The 19922-nt window shown below is 39.0% G+C and overlaps 1 protein-coding gene across 13 annotated transcripts in view; it reads left to right on the forward strand.

Annotated features, from left to right (window-relative positions):
• Positions 1–19922, forward strand: part of NEK10 (NIMA related kinase 10) — a 226885-nt gene that overhangs the window by 189587 nt on the left and 17376 nt on the right. For 9 of the 13 annotated variants that reach the window (XM_025461041.3, XM_025461045.3, XM_035704898.2 and 6 more), the window contains 2 exons: positions 1407–1507; positions 9949–10059. In XM_025461041.3, coding sequence (XP_025316826.1) covers positions 1407–1507; positions 9949–10059 — 212 coding nt within the window. Of the gene's footprint in view, positions 1–1406; positions 1508–9948; positions 10060–19922 lie in introns of those variants that run through there. The other 4 variants (XM_049100027.1, XM_049100028.1, XM_049100029.1 and 1 more) reach the window with 2 other exon arrangements.

A 19922-nucleotide genomic window follows, 5' to 3' on the forward strand; every position in this document is an offset into this window, starting at 1 on the left:
ACATTTTTACCTTAAGGGTAATTTATTAAGCATCATCTTAATGGTTAAGTAATTGATGCTTAAATGAAGTTAGATACAGTGCCTAGGGGAGATAGATCCTTTACATTTCAAACATTTAAACAATGTATTGAATGCAGATAAACTAGAATTGGATTATTTTTATGTGAATTTCTCAACTAACTCAGTAAAAATTACCATGAACAAATATTTCTTTAAACATATTTGTTTTCTTTTTTGTGTGTTTGTGTTCACATGCTTAAAACAGGTTGAATCTTTTAATGACCACATTAAATTTTCTGTTTAAATATTTTGAAAACAATTTTTATGGTAAAATATGTAATCTTTCTCAGAAAGCATTTATATAAGAATCATTTTTCAAAATTTTACCTGTTGCGAAAGCAAAGATTATATTCACATTTAATTTCATAGAGGCTCAAGGTAGTATGGAGGGAAGAAGAGGGACTTTGGAGCTTTTCTTTTTGCAAAAAGCATGCTAAAGGTCACACGGAGGAAGGGCAAGAGCTAAGAAACTGGAGGAGGTGGGAGGATTCTATCAATCCACATGTCTGAAGTCTCTCTTCCATTTTCTCCAGTGTGTATCTGAGGGTGAGAAGAGTCAGAGGTGGCCTGGTGGCTAATCTAGAGGTGAAGGCCATTTCTTTAAAGAGTTTTATATTCCTCAAACTTAAGAATGAACTACTTATGGCTCTGACACGTGAAGGTGGGGAAGCAGTTCATGTGCAGTTTGATACCAAACCATCTTCAAATGGTGAAAAGTGGTGTGGCTGTATGATACAAACTCTGGATAAGTTATAAATGTATCTTATTTAGACCTGGAGGAAAATCCAGGTGAAAATTTGTAATAATCAAAGGTTACAATAACTATCATATCCTTGATTGTTACAAATTATACTTTTTTTGATTTTTGGCTTTTGTTTGTTTCTGTTTTTGTTTTTTGCTCTGGAAGATTGCCTATTTAGCATTTGCATTAGTAGTTTTAATAAATTAGTTTTAAAATATGATATTAAGAACATAATGACTTTAAATTTTAGAAGCCTGATAGCTTCTAAACTGCACATAGCTTTTCAAAGACCGTAGTATCCAAAGCATCACTGACTCCTGGTGACAGCCTGATGTAATTGCAGGCAAAATTTTCAAGAATCTTTTAAATGTTATAAAAGGCGACATTGTTATTTTACTTAGAAGTCTTATGAGTAAAGGGAAGAAATTGTCCATCCCATATTGTAAAATATTGAAGTGTTACAGGGTCTCTGCATATTATCTCATTGGTAGGATAAGAATCTTAGCTTAATTTTTTTTCAGAATTTTACCCCATTTTTTCAGTAATACCACTTTCGAAAGAGAAAACCAGGATCTTGACTAACTGCAGAATTTATCATCCGCAGCATCTGCAGGGATTGCTGTGTCCCAGAGAAAAGTACGACAGATCAGTGATCCTATTCAGCAGATCTTAATTCAGCTGCACAAAATCATCTATATCACCCAGGTCAGTGTGCTAGTTTTTTATTTACTTTTCATCTTAAGTACAAATTTGATACTAATACTGTTGAAAAACTACTTTGTGGAACTTTCAATTGGAGTGAATGCAAATTTTTATCCCCTCCAACTACATATATTTGAGAGCATTTTGGCTTAGCAGCAAGGCTAGAAAGATGTTGGATAAAAAAAGCAAATATGGCAGGTTTCCCCTATGACTCCTAACCTACTCTTTCATTGTCAGTATCCCACCAAAAATAAACTTCAACACAAATGGTCCTTCAATGTAGGGGTGAAAGTGGAAACAGGGCTGAGTTCTGAATAGCATTACTACAGGGAAGAAAGGAAAGTAGTGCCTGCTCACTAATCCTGAGGATTCTAGGTTAAAACTAGAACACCTCAGAGAAATGAAAACACAAGGTCCAAGATTATTAAAACTCCTTATTTGAAGTGCCTTAATTCTCAGTAACTCTTAGGCACTGGGGGAACAATCACTGTTAGAAAATGACTATTAATTATTTACAGAAATCTGTCTAATGATGAGCAACTTGAATGTTCATTTACCAAAGTTGACCAAAGTCTTATTTTTAATAAGAAAATAAATTTTTGTAGACGAAGTGTAAGCATTTGGACAAGAAACTAAAGAGTATTCTGGAGCTTAAGATTGCATGTCTTATGTAGTTCATTCATTCATTCATTTGACATATAATTATTAGGTGCCTACTATTAGGTGCTACTGTTCTATGCACTTGAGACATATCAAAGAGCAAGTCATATAAACATTTCCTCAGTCTAAGATCCAGAGGGGGGGAAAAAAGTAAGATCCAGAGGGCCATTCTGATGAGCCCATCAGTTGCCAGTTGTGGCAATTCCGATTATACATTCGAGTACTAGAGAGAAATACCACCAGGTCAGTGGACCAACTGGGCCCACTGTAAGTCAAACTGGGGGAATACATTTAACCTCCCCCTCCAAAGCAAACAAACAAACAAAAAATACATGTTGATTAGTGTACCACAGTGACTCTAGTAATTGATGCGAGTTTATAACCAGTGTCCAGTCTTCTCTGAAAGCCTGTGCGTTTATTTCTCCCCAGTGTACAGTCACTCTAACAAATGGCTGCAAGTCTTTTTGGGAAAGGTTTGTAAGAAAATTTATAGTGTATACTTACAGCAGTGTTTCTCTGGACCCTTCCTAAAAAGGTCCCAGCTTTCCCACTCATTAAGGGCTTTGGGTCTTTGAATTGACCGAGGTCTAGAAACTGTATGAGAGGCTATGACTCTCCACTATGGCAACAGCAACTCAGGTCTTTTTTTTTTTTTTTTTTTTTTTGTCTATCAGGCTTTGAGTTTCTTTTCTGTTATTTGGATTAAAGAATACTCTAGTAAACTGACCATCTGTTTCCTTCCAAGGAACACTCTAGTCAGTTAACCACCACCAAAGATCTCTGTGAGCCAAGGCATTCTAATTAACAGTACATCTCTCTTACCCTTTATGGTTAAGTGCTCCCAACTTGTCATTGTGACAAAGTTGTCACTTGACTTTTGTTTGAGACCACATCATCCCCATCGGAATCATATACTTTCAGTGTTGTACCTGGTCTACAAAGGGAAGCAACCACAGAAGTTATTTTAAGGATGCTGGTGCGCCCCTCTCTAATGTATTTCTCAATGCCTTAGTGAGAGGAGTAGCTTGCTGAACGTAATTGAGGAGTGAGTGTGCAGGTCATACATGGTAAATCCACCCCAGCATGCCTGCCTGTCTCCCAAAGCTTTTGAATTCCCTCTTCCACATACCAGGGAAGCTCTGGCATTTTGTCCTCATTAAATGAAGGCACCATTGAGTTCAAGTAGTAAGACACCAACCAATTAAGCAGTTACCTTCAGCTGCACGACTAACATGAAATCTGAACTCCATTAAGAGCACCTGTGTGAATGAATTCAACCTAATCTAGGGCTACAGTTTACCCTTCTTGGCCTAAAACCCTTAGCATCTACTACACATGTTCTCTGGGTTGCTGCTAATATATAATAGCAAAGTCCTGCAATTCTTTGGATGGGTAAGCTATTTCCTTCTGGGTCATAGTGTGTACCAATTCCCCAGAATCATATTGAGATATGACCCTAGGAATGGACTTGACTCTCATTGTTGTGGGCCTTATGAGGAATAGGCATTCATTTTTAAGATATCACTCCTCATCTGTCTCAGATAAGGGTGGTGTAGAGTTTTCAAGCAAAGGAAAGCTTGACTTCTCAGACACGGAGTGACAAGCTACTTCTGCTGGCAATGATACCTCCGAGTGACTTGAAGTTCAAGATTGTCGGTTTTATCTGGATCCAGCAAAATATTCCTATTTCAAGTTTTAGGATCCTATTCTTTTCTCTAAATTTCACATGAGAAACTTAGCACAGAATACATTCAGCTGACATTGTAATTTAGAAACTGCCCAATTAAATTTGCATTTGATTATCAGCTGTATCAGTGCTGTGGTAGCAAGAAATAACAGGTTTTTAGGGCTATCATGTAATCTCTCTGGGCCTTAGACTATGACTTGAACTGAAAGTTAAAGGACCAAGCTTCATACTGTCTAGCAGCCACGTTTGGCAGCCACTTGAGCTTCCAGGGCACTTGCTTCAGTTGGTTCTTTATCATGATGATACCCTAATTAGTTGTGATGCCACTGCATGCCATGGGTTATCTGCATCCTATGTCCTATGGCAAAACTCAGCACTGGACTCAGTTCCAAGGGCACAATCCAACCAATTTCCAAAACCCATCTGTCCTTTTTCTGGGACCTTCCTCGGACCAACTCTATCAGTGAGGGTCCAGTTAGGAGACAGAAACCACACAGTAATTTCAACAGGGAAGATTTAATATAAAGAATTGTTGAAAAATTATTAATAATAACAGGGTATTATTTAAAAAGGAGGGGGAAAGATATCTAAAGAATATAGGAAGAGCAGATACGGAAGTCATTACTTACAGGCCTGAAGTACAGCACCCAAGAAAGGAACAAAATAGAAGAGGACAGCCTATCCTGGGCTGAGGTCCATACCTCATTGGAAGGATCAGAGAAATCCACTGAGGTGCTGTGCTAGAGAAACTTATAGGGAAGTCTTCCTCAGGGGATTGGGGCAAGTCATCCATGGTGAGGTATCGTGCTGTGGAACTCACTGGAAATCTGCACATCAGGCTTAGGCCAAGAAATGCCGTCTCTGGGACCAGAGGAGGCTGCCCACTGGTTGGTGCTGCACCATGGAACATTCTGGGAAGCTGCATGCAAGATTGGTGCCACTGAAGTTGTATGGGGGTGAGCACAATTTGGGGGTCCTCATTGCAGCTGACCACTCAGTGCTGCAGAAAGGAAGCAAGACAGGAGCATCACTGGAACCAGACAAGCACCACCCTCCTCCAGCAACCCTCCAGCACTCTCTACTGACAGAGCTGAACATCCTGGCAAGGGAGAAATTCCAGTGTCACATACAAGGCACCGAAGGGTGGATTTGGAACTGAGAGGCTGCTACTGGGCAGCTGGCACACTTAGCCTGGGGGCTATGCAAGGGCTCCCTTCTTTGGGATCGACTCAGGCCTGATTTTCTCACTGCTTCCCCTTTGGCTTCCCCTAGCCAGGCTCTCTTTTATCACATTTTTCCCTAAATCAGGCAGGCATTCTCTTCAGTCACCCTGCAGGCTAGCCTTTTGAGACTCAAGAATCTGAAATGGATTACTTTTTCCTCCATTTTCTGCTGTCAACTTTCCCCTTAGGCAATCACACAGAATTGTCTACCTGATTAAATGAAAGAGGGTGCATGGCAATATGAGGGGGATATAGAAAATTGGTTAATAAGACATAAGCTGCCATATCTCTGTTGAGTAAGTGCATTTCCATTTAAATGCTGATGTAGAAATATGAGGAGGCATTCTTAACTTTTGTGTTATGGAAATAACCTTAAATAGCGTATTGGTTACTTCAATGCTTAAACTACTAAATTGAAAGAAAATCGACTTTGAAATTTAAATACAGTTTCCATATGCCTGTCTTGCTAATTTTTATATAATAAAAAAACTTTTTAATGGATGTACTCCATTTCTTTATTGGATTTCAAAGTATGTTAAAGCAAGAATGAAATGATTATAAAATCTTATTATTATGCTCTCACACTGCCAGCATAAAAAGTGATTTCATATTTTTGGCAAGATGGTATTCCATGCTACAAGTTCAGACATAACCACTGTGGTTTTTAAAATGTATTTCCAGAATACTTGAAAGTTTATGACATTGCAAATAGTAAAGAATATTTCCCCTCTGGGGAACTTTAAATTACAAGCTAACCCAAGTCAATGCCTATCAAATAAAGGAGATAAAACAAGTCTAAACATTATACTCTCATATTTGCTATAGGTTGACGACCAAGATCAGTTCTCTGTGTCTGCTAATTACAAAGGAAAACTGATGAAAGTAAATATGAATAAACAAACACACAAACAAACATCTCTTCTTGTTACATGTTTATTTCCGAGTCAAACTCCCTTGCTGACTTATGCTGTGACAGCTACCCTGAATCGCAGGGCCAGATCCCTCCTGACAACCACAGATAACCTTACAGGGGAAATTGCTTACTTTTGGCCGGTGGTGGCCTCTCCTATCCAGTTTCCATGGAGACAGATCTTGGAAATCATCTAAAAGCAACTATTTTAAAGGCAGGATGTTAAAATCCTTATGCTGTCCTCATTGATTTGACATCTGTTTTTATCAAAACTGAGATTGTAATCTTAAGACAGCCAGCTGAGAATGAAATCAGTGGTTCATTTCCACTGCTGGAAACCAAAATCCATCTTTGGGCACATAAGGTGACTGATGTACATATGTTGCCTTTTAGTACAAATCTTTGTATGTGATTGCTTCGGTAAGACCTACACAGCCAACTTAAGCTTTGGATTTAATTGTGTACATAGGACTTGATTGCTTTTGTAAAGAAAGGCTTTCTTTTTTTTAAGATTTGTATTTATTTATTCATGAGAGACACACAAAGAGAGGCAAAGACACAGGCAGAGGGAGAAGCAGGTTCCATGCAAGGAGCCCGATGTGGGACTCAATCTCGGGACTCCAGGATCACGCCCTGAGCCAAAGGCAGACGCTCAACCACTGAGCCACCCCGGCGTCCCAAGAAAGGCTTTGAAAATCAGCATATGGCAACTTTTAAAAATTAAACATCTGTCTCCTAGAAAACAGACAGGGAGTTTAGGTGGGTCTCCTTTGGACTGCCATTTTAACAATCTCCGCTGTTGCCAACAAAACAAAACAAAAAAAAAATGTGTCTGGGAACAGCAATGTGCTATCCCTCAGATGAAGTTATACTACCTATGGTCATCAGTAAAACATACTGTTTTTTTCAGCAGTAGTGAAGGATGAAATTAGAATCATCATTACTTTCTCTTATCTGGATCTCCTGGTTCCTAATGGGAAGAGAGGCAAATTAAATAGAATTTAAGGTAAAGCCCTGTATCTAAGTGCACTCATGTTTTCAGGGTTTGCAAATTCTAAGAGAAAGCTTACATTTTGTGTATTTATTTTGATAATAACCTTTGAGTATTTTTTTTTAGCATTTAGGGAAATATCTTAAGCAGTAATGTATTGAAATAATTTGTTCCTATAGTAAGATATTATTTAAGTCACTTCAAATTGGGTTCTTTTTACTACTGATGGCCTGCTGACATATTCTTAGAGATACTAGAGAATGTATCTTTACAAAGTATCCATATATGATAGAAGTTCAAGAAACTCTAGTGTAGAATATAGAGATCAGATTTCATTTTTTTCTGTTGTGACTTTGGTGTAGTAAAAACAAACAAGAAATAAGCTTTTGTTGAGAGATTCTTTTCTAGAATCAGTTTCTTTATCAGTAAAATTTGGGTAGCTTATGGACTATTTTTGCTAAAGGAAATAAAGTATGTGAATTGTTTATAAAGCATTACTGTAGTAATGCTAGTGGTGGTGTGTTTGCTCCAGTGTAATGGTTGTGTTAAAAGACGTATTACCTCAGAAAATATCTTTGCATGTTACATAAGTCTTTAAACTCTGATTTCCTTAGCTTTAAGATTGTACCTGCTTTATAAGTTAATTGTGCAGAGAAAAGTGACGTAATACACACAAAGGACTAATCATAGTAACCGACACATACAAATTGTAGGTATTAATATTCTGTTCTTAGTATTATAGTCCTTATATATAATAGAGTAACATACTTACATCTTCTGCAATTGAACTATGCATGAGTCATCATTCTGTGCAAAATTTTAAATTCTTCCATGAAAATTTTAAAGATAGGCTGCTGTCTATAGGGACAAACAATTCCAATAAGCTAAAGTAGCTTTCTAATACTGCCCTGTATATGAATCTTAAGTTGACTGTTAACTTATTCAAGAAAGCTTTTGTGAGAATTAATTCAAGCAATCAGAAGCACTGAAAGCAATTCTATGTTAACGAGAGGCTTATCAAGTTAAACGAATAGCAAGGATTTTAAGAATATTTGAATTAGTAATCTGCTACTGGGAGCTGCCAGTGTTGGGGTCTCTTTTAAAGGAACCTGTGGACCCAATGTACTTCACACCTTCAAAGTTTGCTGTGCAGACTATTAGGTGTATCAGAGAAGGCTTGCTGCCACCTTCTCTGGCAATTAGAATCATGCAAGGCGACTAGATGGTCCTGGTCCGACACTGCCCTCTGGTGTTTGATTTAGGGAAGTGGCAGTTTCTAGTGCATTACAGTAGGGAATTACCAAATCCCAAAAGGTATCTCTCGGCATTTCTCCCATCCCTTCTCCTCTCTAATCAATTCTCTTGCTAGGAAAGTATGAAAGTAACCCTTCCCTTCGCTATCTGATCCTACTTTTAAGTTAAATCCATTCTACTTTTGCTAATCTCTCATGCACACATATATCACTTATACTCATTTTCCTTATTATCTGTCTTCCAAATATTTGCTCATTAATGCCAAGAACTCTCTCTCTGTTTCTCTCCCCCAGCCTCTCTCCACATTTCTTTATTTCCTTTTTCATTCCATGTAGAAGGACATCAATAATTATGACTATTTGCTGGAGAGAGGGAGAATGATTACATCTGGAGCAAGGTACAAGAATGCTATAGTATTGACATAAAAAGAGCTAAGTAGAGATTCAATGCTGTTTTGCTTGATACAATAGAGGTTTATTTCTCATTTAGCTAAAGTCAGAAAGGTCAGGTGGTACTTGTCCATCTTGTGGCTGTGCCACCTGGAAAGGGTGGAATATAAACTCCTTGCCCAGGAGGGACAAGGACAATGGAAGCATGGTGGCTTTGCATTTCTTCATCCTCAGAGTGATACATATCATTTTCATTGGACAAAAGTAGTTATATGGCATCAAACCTAAACTATAAGGGAGTATAGAAAAATGGAGTAGGGGTGGGTGAATAACTGTCACTACCACATTTTTTTTTTCTTTTGAGGTGAACTTTGAATTATAATCTTGTATTTTTGTTTGTTTGATTTGTTTTGCTTTGATTTCAATCTTGAGAGAGCACCTACTACCGTGTTTTCCTTCCCACTTAGCCATCTTTGTTTTACTGATTCTTTTTCATCTCCTTCCAAATCCTCTCCGTATTTTAAACAAACCAGACATTATTTACACTCTGAGACCTCTTATCATGCTGACCCTATTTCTTTACTCTCTTATTCTTCTCTCAAACTTTACTTCATCCCTCTGTGCTCTTTGGGATCTTTGGTTTCTTTGTACAAATTCAACCTGCAAAGCATTCCAAAATCAATTTTTTGAAATCCGCAGTTTCATCCAATCACCATGTTTTCTAAGACTTTAATGTGACTTCCTACTAAGTTATTAAATCCAGTTCATCCTGGCTTAGCCCCAATGTACATTCATTCTTTTCTTCTTGACAAGATTGATCCTTACAATCTGACTTCTCTCCATGTGAACATTCAGGAGCATTCACAGACAGACATCTGACTATGTAGCAATGCAGATATATACTTCCTTTTCCAAAGTATCAGATCCTTTAGGACAAGGGCCTTGGTGAGGATGTTTAGCAAAGTTCTGGGCATTACATAAACACCTTAAACATCTGGTAGAATGCATCCTTCCTTGTGAAGTGGTCTTCTTTACCAAATTCATTGTGTATGTGAAATTTAGTTGTTATATGAAAAATAATACCAATAGAATGAAAGAACAATAGGAGAAATGGAAGCAGGCTTTTGAAAGAGAGAAGAGTAATATATTTCTTCTGGATTGTGGAATGAAAGATTATCACACCTTGTCATGCTATTCAGAGTAAAGTTGATATCTTATTTAGTCCTGTTGAATCAATATTGTTACACTGACCCTCAGTGAATGCTTCCAGGGAGTCATCTGTGCAGTGTTAACAATTTGCTTATAATAACTGTTTTCTCATTTTATGCAGCTCCCTCCAGCTTTGCACCACAATTTGAAAAGAAGGGTTATAGAGAGATTCAAGAAATCCCTCTTCAGCCAGCAGAGTAACCCTTGCAATTTGAAATCTGAAATTAAAAAGGTACAGTATTCGACCTTTAGGAACTTTTCTTTGGCTATCAAAAACACTTCGTAAGAGTTAAATTTTCTGTTTTGTACTTTACACTCCATCCTCTATTCAAGGATCTTATCATTAACGGTATGTTTTAGTCCTTTCAAGCTGCTATAAAAAAAGAGATACCATCAACTGGGGAGCTTGTAATGGCAGATTGCTCACCGTTCTGAAAGCTGGAGGTCCAGTATCAATGGGCCAGCATGGTCAGGTTTGGTACAAGCCTTCTTCCCATTTATAGACTTGTGACTTTTTCCTGTCCTCACATGGCAAGGAAGCAAGGAAACTGGGAGCTCTATGTAAGGACGCTTTTTTTGGAAGAGCACTTCCATAGGGGCCCTGCCCTTATGGCCTAATTACCTCCAATGACCCTACGTCCCAATACCATCACCTGGGGGGGTTAGGTTTCAGGAGAGAAATTTAAAGTGATGCAACCATTCAGATCATAGCGCCACTTATGATACAAAATTGAGGATGTCTTTGCCTTTGCCTTTCTCACCTTTATTTCTGTGGCCATCATGTCAGAAAACTAATAGTTCTTTCAGTATAATTGTACATGTTTTCCTAGGAGTAAATGTTATTAAATATCTTTAATTAATATATATATTTTAGCCTTTTTCAAGAGAATTCTATTCCAATATTTTGTTAGAACCTTCTCCAACAAGCCTGTAAATTGGGCTATGCCACTCTGAACAAGTCATTTAACTATCTGAAGCTGTGATTTTTAATCTCCTATGAGGGTAGAATGAACCATGGTTGACTGTTGAACAACATGGGGATTAGGGGCACTGATCCCCTGCTCCCACACAGTTGAAAATCCATGTATAACTTTTTAAAAAAGATTTATTGGGATTCTGGGTGGGTCAGGGGTTGAGTGTCTGCTTCGGCTCAGGGTATGATCCCAGGGTCCCAGGATTGAGTCTCACATCGAGCTTCCTGCATGGAGCCTGCTTCTCCCTCTGCCTATGTTCCTGACTCTCTCTTTCTGTGTCTCTCATGGATAGATAAATAAAATCTTTTTAAAAAAGGAAGGAAGGAAGGAAGGAAGGAAGGAAGGAAGGAAGGAAGGAAGGAAGGAAGGAAGGAAGGAAGGAAAAAAGAAAGAAGAAAAAGAAAGGAAGGAAGAAAGATCTATTTATTCATCTTAGAGATAGGGAGCATGAGTACACACAAGTTAAGGGAGAAGCAGAGGGAGAGAGAATCTCAACCAGACCCGATCCTCACTCCCTGACTGAGCATGGAGCCAGCCATGGGGCTTGATCTCATGACCCATGAGATCATGAGCTGAGCTGCAACCAAGAGTCAGACGCTTAACTGACTGAGCTACCCAGGTGCCCTAAAAATCCATGTATAACTTTTGACTCCCCCAAAAACCTTAACAACTAACTGCTTACTATTGATCAGAAGGTTTGCCAATGACATAATAGGGGATTGACACACATTTTGTATGTTATGTGTTATATACTGTATTCTTACAATAAAGTGAGCTAGAAATAAGAAAATGTTAAGGAAATCATAAGGAAGAGAAAATACAGTTTTCAGTACTGTACTGTAAGAAATCCACTTGTAAGTGGACCCATGCAATTCAAATCTGTGTTGTTCAAGGGCCAATTGTATTTCTAAGCTGCTTTCCATCTTTGACATTCTAGAATCTCCTAGACCTTGGGTGTTAGTAAATATTTCTATTCATACACACAAAAACTAAATCACAAAGAAGGTAAATCAACCAGACAGAAGGAAAATTGGTTGTCTCTAATTAGCACAACTTGAAGACAGGAAATCCCTTTGTCCTGGCTGATAGCCATTTCTATACATTGGGAAGTGTTTACAAGCCCTCCTTCTCCGCAGAATTAATCTCCCCTTTCTCCAAGCAGTTTGGGCCTGCTCCAGTTTTATCTATATATTGTTTAAGTTTTATCATACACTTAAACTTTGAAACAGTCAGGTGGTCAATGAACTTCTTTAAAGTTTCTTTCTCCTTTAATGGATCCAATCTTTTTTTTTTTTTAAAGATTTTATTTATTTATTCAGAGAGAGAGAAAGAGAGAGGCAGAGACACAGGCAGAGGGAGAAGCAGGCTCCATGCAGGGAGCCCAACATGGGACTCGATCCCGGGTCTCCAGGATCACACCCCGGGCTGCAGGCGGCACTAAACCGCTGCACCACTGGGGCTGCCCTAATGGATCCAATCTTAAGCATAAATGTACTTCTTATTCAGGCAGTATGATAGGCTCTTTGATAAGAAATGCAAACAGTGTGTTTGCTCTGTTGCCTTACATCAGTGATGTCTGCAAATACACAAACGAGGTGGAAAAAGAGATACAGCAGCAGGTAAACAAAACATAAACCCTACCTCATCAGAGATGAAAGAGCACAATTTCTTTCAAGGATTGTGTTGGCAAATCAGGCCAAGAAACAAAGCTCGAGTAGCTCAAAACAGAAGTGGAGGATACTGCCGATATTTATTTTATTATATTTACATATTATATCATGAATACCAATAAATATATTTTAGGGAGGCAGAGACTCAAATCTCCCATGAAAAATATTACATGTTGCCAAGTTTTTATGCTCTTATTAAAATATATGCAGAATAATCCAGTTTGTACACAAATCTATTTTAACAGAAATCCCAGCTTTAAGAGATGAAAAGTGCCTACAGCAAACTGATGCACGAAGGTGCCTCTGACTCTTCCCCTGATGCTGTGATTTTCCACCAGTGCACGTCCTTAAAGCTGATCACTTTCTTTTTTGTTACTGACGTCTATTGGTTTGCATCCCTTCCTTGCTCTCTTTCTCTTCTCTCCTGATAGAAAAAAGATACTCTTTTGTTAAAATGGTCCCACCTACCTTGTCAGCCTACCTCTGTGCAGTGGCGGCACCTCTCAGAGCACTTACCTTCTGTCCTCGGTTTGGGGAGTGAAAACGAATTAATGGGGTGGTAGAGAGTGTTCAGGGAGTCTGAGTGAGGGAACTCAAAGGGGCACAGACTTAGCCTTCTTTTCAACTTTGTTTAGAGGCAGATTAAATTCTCCTTTGAGGAATGCTCTGGTCCCCTTCTCCGGTACTACATGCTCCTGGTGATTCATACCACTGTGGTGTTTACCCTCCCGATCATAGAAGCAGGTCTGCTCTCCTGTGAACGAAACGGATCTTCTGCCTGGAATATTAACATACTTCCTGTTCTCCACTGCTGAACTGAGAGGCCAGCTCCCCCGTAAAAATCTCTCTCAATTTCCTGTTCAGAATTAATCTCCCCTTTCTCTGTGCTTCAGTCACTTTTTCACTTACATTGTCATGTTTTAATTTTTTAATTTTTTTAAAGGTTTCATTTATTTATTCATGAGAGACACAGAGAGAGAGTCAGAGACATAGGCAGAGGGAGAAGCAGACTCCCTGTGGGGAGCCCGATGTGGGACTCAGGATCATGACCTGAGCCGAATGCAGACACTCAATCACTGAGCCACCCAGGCATCCCCATTGTTGTTGTTTTATCTGGCTTGGATTTATGTTTTTCCCAAAGGCAGTGAGTATGTTGTGTTAATCTTTGATTGCCTAGAGTCTCACACAGTGCCTGGCACATGGCAGATGTGTGATTGTTGAATATAGAGTATATACTGTATTGATAATAATCTATATTGGTACTATTCCTTATTGATGTATATAACATATGATATATATTGATACATATAATATTTGTATAATTTTTATTAATATAAAGAGAAGCCCTCCTGTCCTCATTTAAACACAAATGAGAAAAGTCTGTGGCCTCTATTTTTCTCCCTTTCTAGTCTAATCTTTTGTTAGTCATAATTTTTGTTCAGAAATGGATCTTTCATCCCCTGTATAATCTTGGTGGAGTGGCCAATTAGCCTTTGACTAAAACAGTCATCCGCAAAGGACTGTTGAAGAAGCAAGCAGTGACAGCACATAAATGCATTTTATTTCCACCTTCTCCCCTGAAACTTGTCCTAAAATCCAGGGACTCCATGTCTCCAGTTTGAGGAATCATTATGGGATGATTGTACCTTCTGATAAATGGCCTAAGACCCGGCAGGATATATAGAAGAGTGAAAAAATAGAAAAGCCCTTTTCTACGAAACTAAGCTCTTTATTTATGACTTACTTAAGCTGATCTTCAGTCCAGTCTGCTCAGCCTTGGCTAAAATTGTGAGGAGAATAAAGCATGTGAGTAACTGTATAGCATTTGGGAAACTAGGATTTTCAGCATGAGAGGAAGGAGAAACAGAAACAAGATGGAATATATTCATTCAAATTAGAATTGGAAATACCAATATGAAGGAGTATGAATTTATGATAATTCTTTTCTTTAAAAAACTACACATATTTCTTAATATTTTTACTAAGTTGTTTAGAAACTAAGCAAGCGGCAGTGAGCTCTCTTGGAAATATAACTGATAGCAGCTCTAGAGCAGAAACTAAAAGGGATTAGATGGAATGTCTTGACATAATAGATCATGTAGCGAAGATGCCTTCAAGGATTACTGAGGATGTGTCAATAGGACTCAGGAGTCAACTTAAGGAGGCTATCTATTGGATAATTAGAGCATCAATAAGAATAATAACTGCAGGGATCCCTGGGTGGTGCAGCAGTTTGGCGCCTGCCTTTGGCCCAGGGCGCGATCCTGGAGACCCGGGATCGAATCCCACGTTGGGCTCCCGGTGCATGGAGCCTGCTTCTCCCTCTGCCTGTGTCTCTGCCTCTCTCTCTCTCTCTCTCTCTCTCTCTCTCTGTGACTATCATAAATAAATAAAAATTAAAAAATATTTTTAAAAAAAGAATAATAACTGCAGTGGATTGAAAGCATTAAATAAAGTTTCAATCTAAGAGTTCATGAGAGTAAAAAAAAAAAATCCCTCATTGGTTTCCTTCGGAGGATGCTAAGTAACCAATTCATTATTTTCAAAACTACTTACAGAAGGAAAGAATCAAACCTTTTTTCTGCCATTGCCTTAAGAATTTTATCCCAGGGTAACTCAATTGATAAGGGGGGAGTTTCTTATTAAAGTAATACTTCAGCTAATAAGAACCAGAGGTATAAAAATACGGTGTTGCAGCCTCTAATGAAATAATGGAGCTAGACATGATCACCAGTGGCTTGCTAATGTCACCGAAAGAGGGGCATCCAGATGTTATAGGTCTCCTGACAGACATGCAGTACCATCTATGAAATATATTTGCTAAAAGTTTGGATCTGCATCTGAGGAAGCTTCTATTTTGGAAGTGAGCAGACTATGGTTTTTGGAAATAAAGTTATTGGAACCCAACCACATAAATTCACTCATGTTATCTATGGTTGCATTCACATTATAGGCACAGTTGAGGAGCTGTGACAGAGACTACATGGCCTGTAAATCTGTAAACATTTCTTATCTGGCCCTCTACCGAAGAAGTTTGGCAATCTCTGCTCTACATCTAGCTACCCACTTGCAGCAAGTACATGGGCCAAGAGAACATGTTAAATGACACCATGGGGATAGTCAGAAAATCCAGGCTGGGGAATTCTACTGGAAAAATGACATCTTTTCTTAAATAAATAAATTGCAAGGAGAGGAGAGCACTTCTCTTTGGTTCCTAATCTGTACTTCAGCTCAGATCAGCAACGTCAAGCTTACGTTATTCAATAGCTGGCATCTCTTTAATTCTTAACTCCAGGATTCTGGCTCTTTTCCAATTAGTAGACTGCTCCTCTTCTGCTTTAATTAATGTCTTTTTATGCACATTAATAATTATGCCTTATATTTGCCTAGCCCTTTTCAGGGCCTGATGAGGGCATCATAAATCAGCAGTGCCCACCTGTTTGGACCAAGTAGAGAACTTCCTATAGCAAGGCTGTCCCACCCAGCGGGTGTGTGGGGGGGGGTGGACACTATTCATCTTCTCCCTAGATACCACCTTCAGTGTCTGAATGGAGATTCTGAGAGGATGAGCTCCTGGTTGTAGATTGCCTTTTTTGAGTTTGGGAATTCTTTGTTAGAAACATAATCTTTGGTGGAAATATAAACAGCGCATCAGCTTCCAGGGGGAGTAGGGGTGAGGGGAGGGATGCTATGTGCATCCCATGGAGTGTGGATGATAGACCATCCATGTGAAGGTGCACATGCATACGTGTGTGAGTGCTTAAGTATCAGAGAATAGTGAGTATAAACACTGGTCATGTCTGTCAACAAAGTGGCCTATAAAAACTTTATAAGAAAGAGTAGAAAGAAGCTGTAGGTTAGAGAAGATGAAAAATAAGACAATATATTATGTCTTAACATGTTATAACAGTCAAAAAGGACAGGAAAATCTAAAGGAAAAAAGATCAGAGGACTGGTGAGTGATATGTGATGTAACGCGTCAAAAGTTTTCTCACTTCTGTCACCTAATTTCATTTATACTGTTTCATTTCCTTCAGAGTCCTAACTCCACTGATTAGATTCCAAATAATTGGTGTAGTTGTTCTGCAGCAAAGGCAACCTTATTTTATGATAAGGAAAAGAAGATACAGTTCAGGAATTTAATGAAGATTACATTTTTTTGTTCCTTTTTTTATTTCTCATTTAGGTTTTGGCTAAAAGCACTATATTCTCAATTGAACAATGAAGTGCTAAAATTGCTCAATGCTTGCTCCAAATCAGTGAGTTCTGGGGGAGCGGGGTAGTAACAATGATACAGTCTGTTCTCTCTCTCGTTTTTTAAAGATTTTATTTATTTATCTGACAGAAGAGAGCACAAGCAGGGGGAGTGGGAGAAGGAGAAGCAGACACTCCCCTGAGCAGGGAGCTTGAAGTGGGGCTCAGTACCAGGACCCTGGGATCATGACCTGGGCTGAAGGCAGATGCCTAACTGACTGAGCCACCCAGCTGCCCCCAGTCTGTTCTCTTTAATATTTACTTGGCTTAGTTCAAAAGTATGTACAGTCCTTTGCTCTTTAGAACTATAGATACTATGTTTAATAGTTTATATAAACTAAGTTTATTCAGAGCAGGAGAGCCCTTTTATGTCAGTTCAGAAGGAGGGTCTTAAGGATTCCTCCAAACAGAACATATATGCCAAAGATGGGAGTACCTCTCTAAGCTGAATGTTTGAGAGGAGAGAGTGCCCACATAGCACTGGTCCAGGACTGCTGAACTACCTCAGCGCCTCTGGCAGCCATCAGGGCAGCTGCTCTGAACAGTTGGTTCTGTGGTAGCATCCACATCCTTCCTACTGGGTGACCATTTTCTTGCCTAGCTGGTATGTCCAGAATTGGACTCTCTATCTTCTTCTTCCTTCCTGCATCTGTATCACTATTACTGGAGGCATGTTTTCCTTCCACTCAGTCTTTAAACTTTGCAGTCATGTTCAGCTGCTCCATGTTATTTATTTTGTTCCTTAAGTCATTAATATCTTTGGATCTTCTTTGCATAGGTGGTTTTGCTTGCCCTTTGATGTGAAGCCCTGGGTCATAGCCCTGGTTCTGCCACTTACTAGCTATGCTCCTTGAGCACATTCCTTTTCAGTGTCCCCATCTGTAAAACTGGGATAATGCTTACCTTGGAGGTAGTTGCAAGAATCAGATGGAACATCCAGTATGTCTAGAATGTTTAAGTACTCATAAGTGGCTGTAGGCACTACTGGTATTATTAGGGAAGGGTACTTGATCTTCCTCTTGGTTACCACCTAGTTCCAACTCTTAGCACTTCTTGCTGGCACTACTGTCACAGTTTCTTTGCTGACCTCCCCTTTCTCCAATCCATCTTGCCAGACTAAGTTCTAAATACTGCTTTTTTTTTTTTTTTTTTTAAGCATACCAAAAAACCTTAGTGGCCTCCAGTTTCCTGCCTCACCATCTAAACCCTGGCATCTAGTTTTTGGGGCCCAGCCTCCAGTTTCCTGCCTCACCATCCAAACCCTGGCATCTAGTTTTTTGGGCCCACATTATTTGCAGGAGCCTTCTCTGGGTCTACATCCACCCTGACATCTCTAGCCCCATGCAGACTGTCATGCAATTGTGTCCAGAGTGATCCTTTCAGAACAGAAGTCTGACCACGCCACACATGCACACACACCCAGAAAGCTGTTCAGGGGCTCTAAGCATAAACTGCCAAATCCTCCCCACAGTATTCACAGTCCCATTTGGTCCAAGCCCTGCCCACCTTTCTTTTTATTTTATTTTATTTTATTTTATTTTATTTTATTTTATTTTATTTATTTATTTTATTTTATTTATTTTATTTTATTTTATTTTATTTTATTTTATTTTATTTTATTTTATTTATTTTATTTTATTTTATTTTATTTTATTTTATTTTATTTTATTTTATTTTTTTATTGGTGTTCAATTTGCCAACATATAGAATAACACCCAGTGCTCATCCCATCAAGTGCCCCGCTCAGTGCCCGTCACCCCCACCCCCCACCTCCCCTTCCACCACCCCTAGTTCATTTCCCAGAGTTAGGAGTCTCTCATGTTCTGTCTCCCTTTCTGATATTTCCCACTTATTTTTTCTCCTTTCCCCTTTATTCCCTTTCACTATTTTTTATATTCCCCAAATGAATGAGACCATATAATGTTTGTCCTTCTCTGACTGACTTATTTCACTCAGCATAATGCCCTCCAGTTCCATCCATATCGAAGAAAATGGTGGGTATTTGTTGTTTCTTATGGCTGAGTAATATTCCATTGTATACATAAACCACATCTTCTTTATCCATTCATCTTTTCTACCCTCATCTCATACCTGTCTTTCTCTTCATTGTCCCACACCAGCCACAGGTACCATCTGGGGTCTGTCTGCTTCCTCCTGTGTCTTTGCAAATGCTTGTTTTCCTGCCTCTCAAGATCTTCCGTCTCCATCCTTTACTCATTCTTACTCATTCTTTCAGCTCTCAGCATAAGTGTCCTTTTTTTTTTTTTTTTTTTCGGGAAAGCCTTTCCCGTCTAAGGTAAATCTGCTTGTTACCTCCTAGAACCATAGGCCCATCCTTCTGTACATTCAGCACAGTTGCAATTTCACATATATCCAGGTGGACATTTCACAGATGTATTCCTCCCTAATTAGGCAGTAAACTCCTAGAATACAATTTTTGGCCACCATTGGCTGTTTTCATTGTTTGGATCTGTGTGTGTGTGTGACACATGATAGCTGATAAAAAATCCCTGCTGAATTAATAAAGGGTGTTTGCTTTCCTCTCTTCAATCTAGATCCCCACACTTCTATAACATGGACTTTTGTCATATCCCTTTCATCACCTTGCTACTGGTATGCAGTGCCCAGGCTTTGCCCCCCAAGTTCTACTCACCTGGAATGTCTGCTTTGCTTCCTTGCATCCACCCAAATCCATCCTTCAAAGCTTGGCTCCAGTGTTTCTGCTGCAGAGCTTCTAAAAATCCTGCTGGTCTTCATGAAACATACCTCATTTTGGAAGCGAGAACTCCCTACCTCATTTTACACTTCATTGTTTATTCCTTTGCTCTGTTGTTCAAGTACATTAGCCTCTTTCCCCAAGCAAATTGTAAATCGTATCGTTGCTGTGTCCTCCTTGGTGCCCAGCATAGTGCTGATAGTCTGGGGAGGTCATTGGTATATGTGATTTGATGGTTTTCATCTCTGTTTTACAAAACCTGCTCAGATCATAACGTATAGTAAGAGGCAAAAAAAGATGTGCTAGAAGAACATGTATGTCAAAAAACTGAACTGGAAAAAGAAGTTCTGAGAGTTTCTGTAATAAAAAGAAATGTATTCAAACATAAGACTAATGAATTTTTGCCCTTGCCTTCATCCACGGGCATCCTTCTGAGGGTTTGCAGTTCTTTTTTTTTTAATAATAAATTTATGTTTTATTG

The sequence above is a fragment of the Canis lupus genome, chromosome 23 (assembly GCF_003254725.2).
Source record: "Canis lupus dingo isolate Sandy chromosome 23, ASM325472v2, whole genome shotgun sequence".
In the NCBI taxonomy this organism is placed as follows: domain Eukaryota; kingdom Metazoa; phylum Chordata; class Mammalia; order Carnivora; family Canidae; genus Canis; species Canis lupus.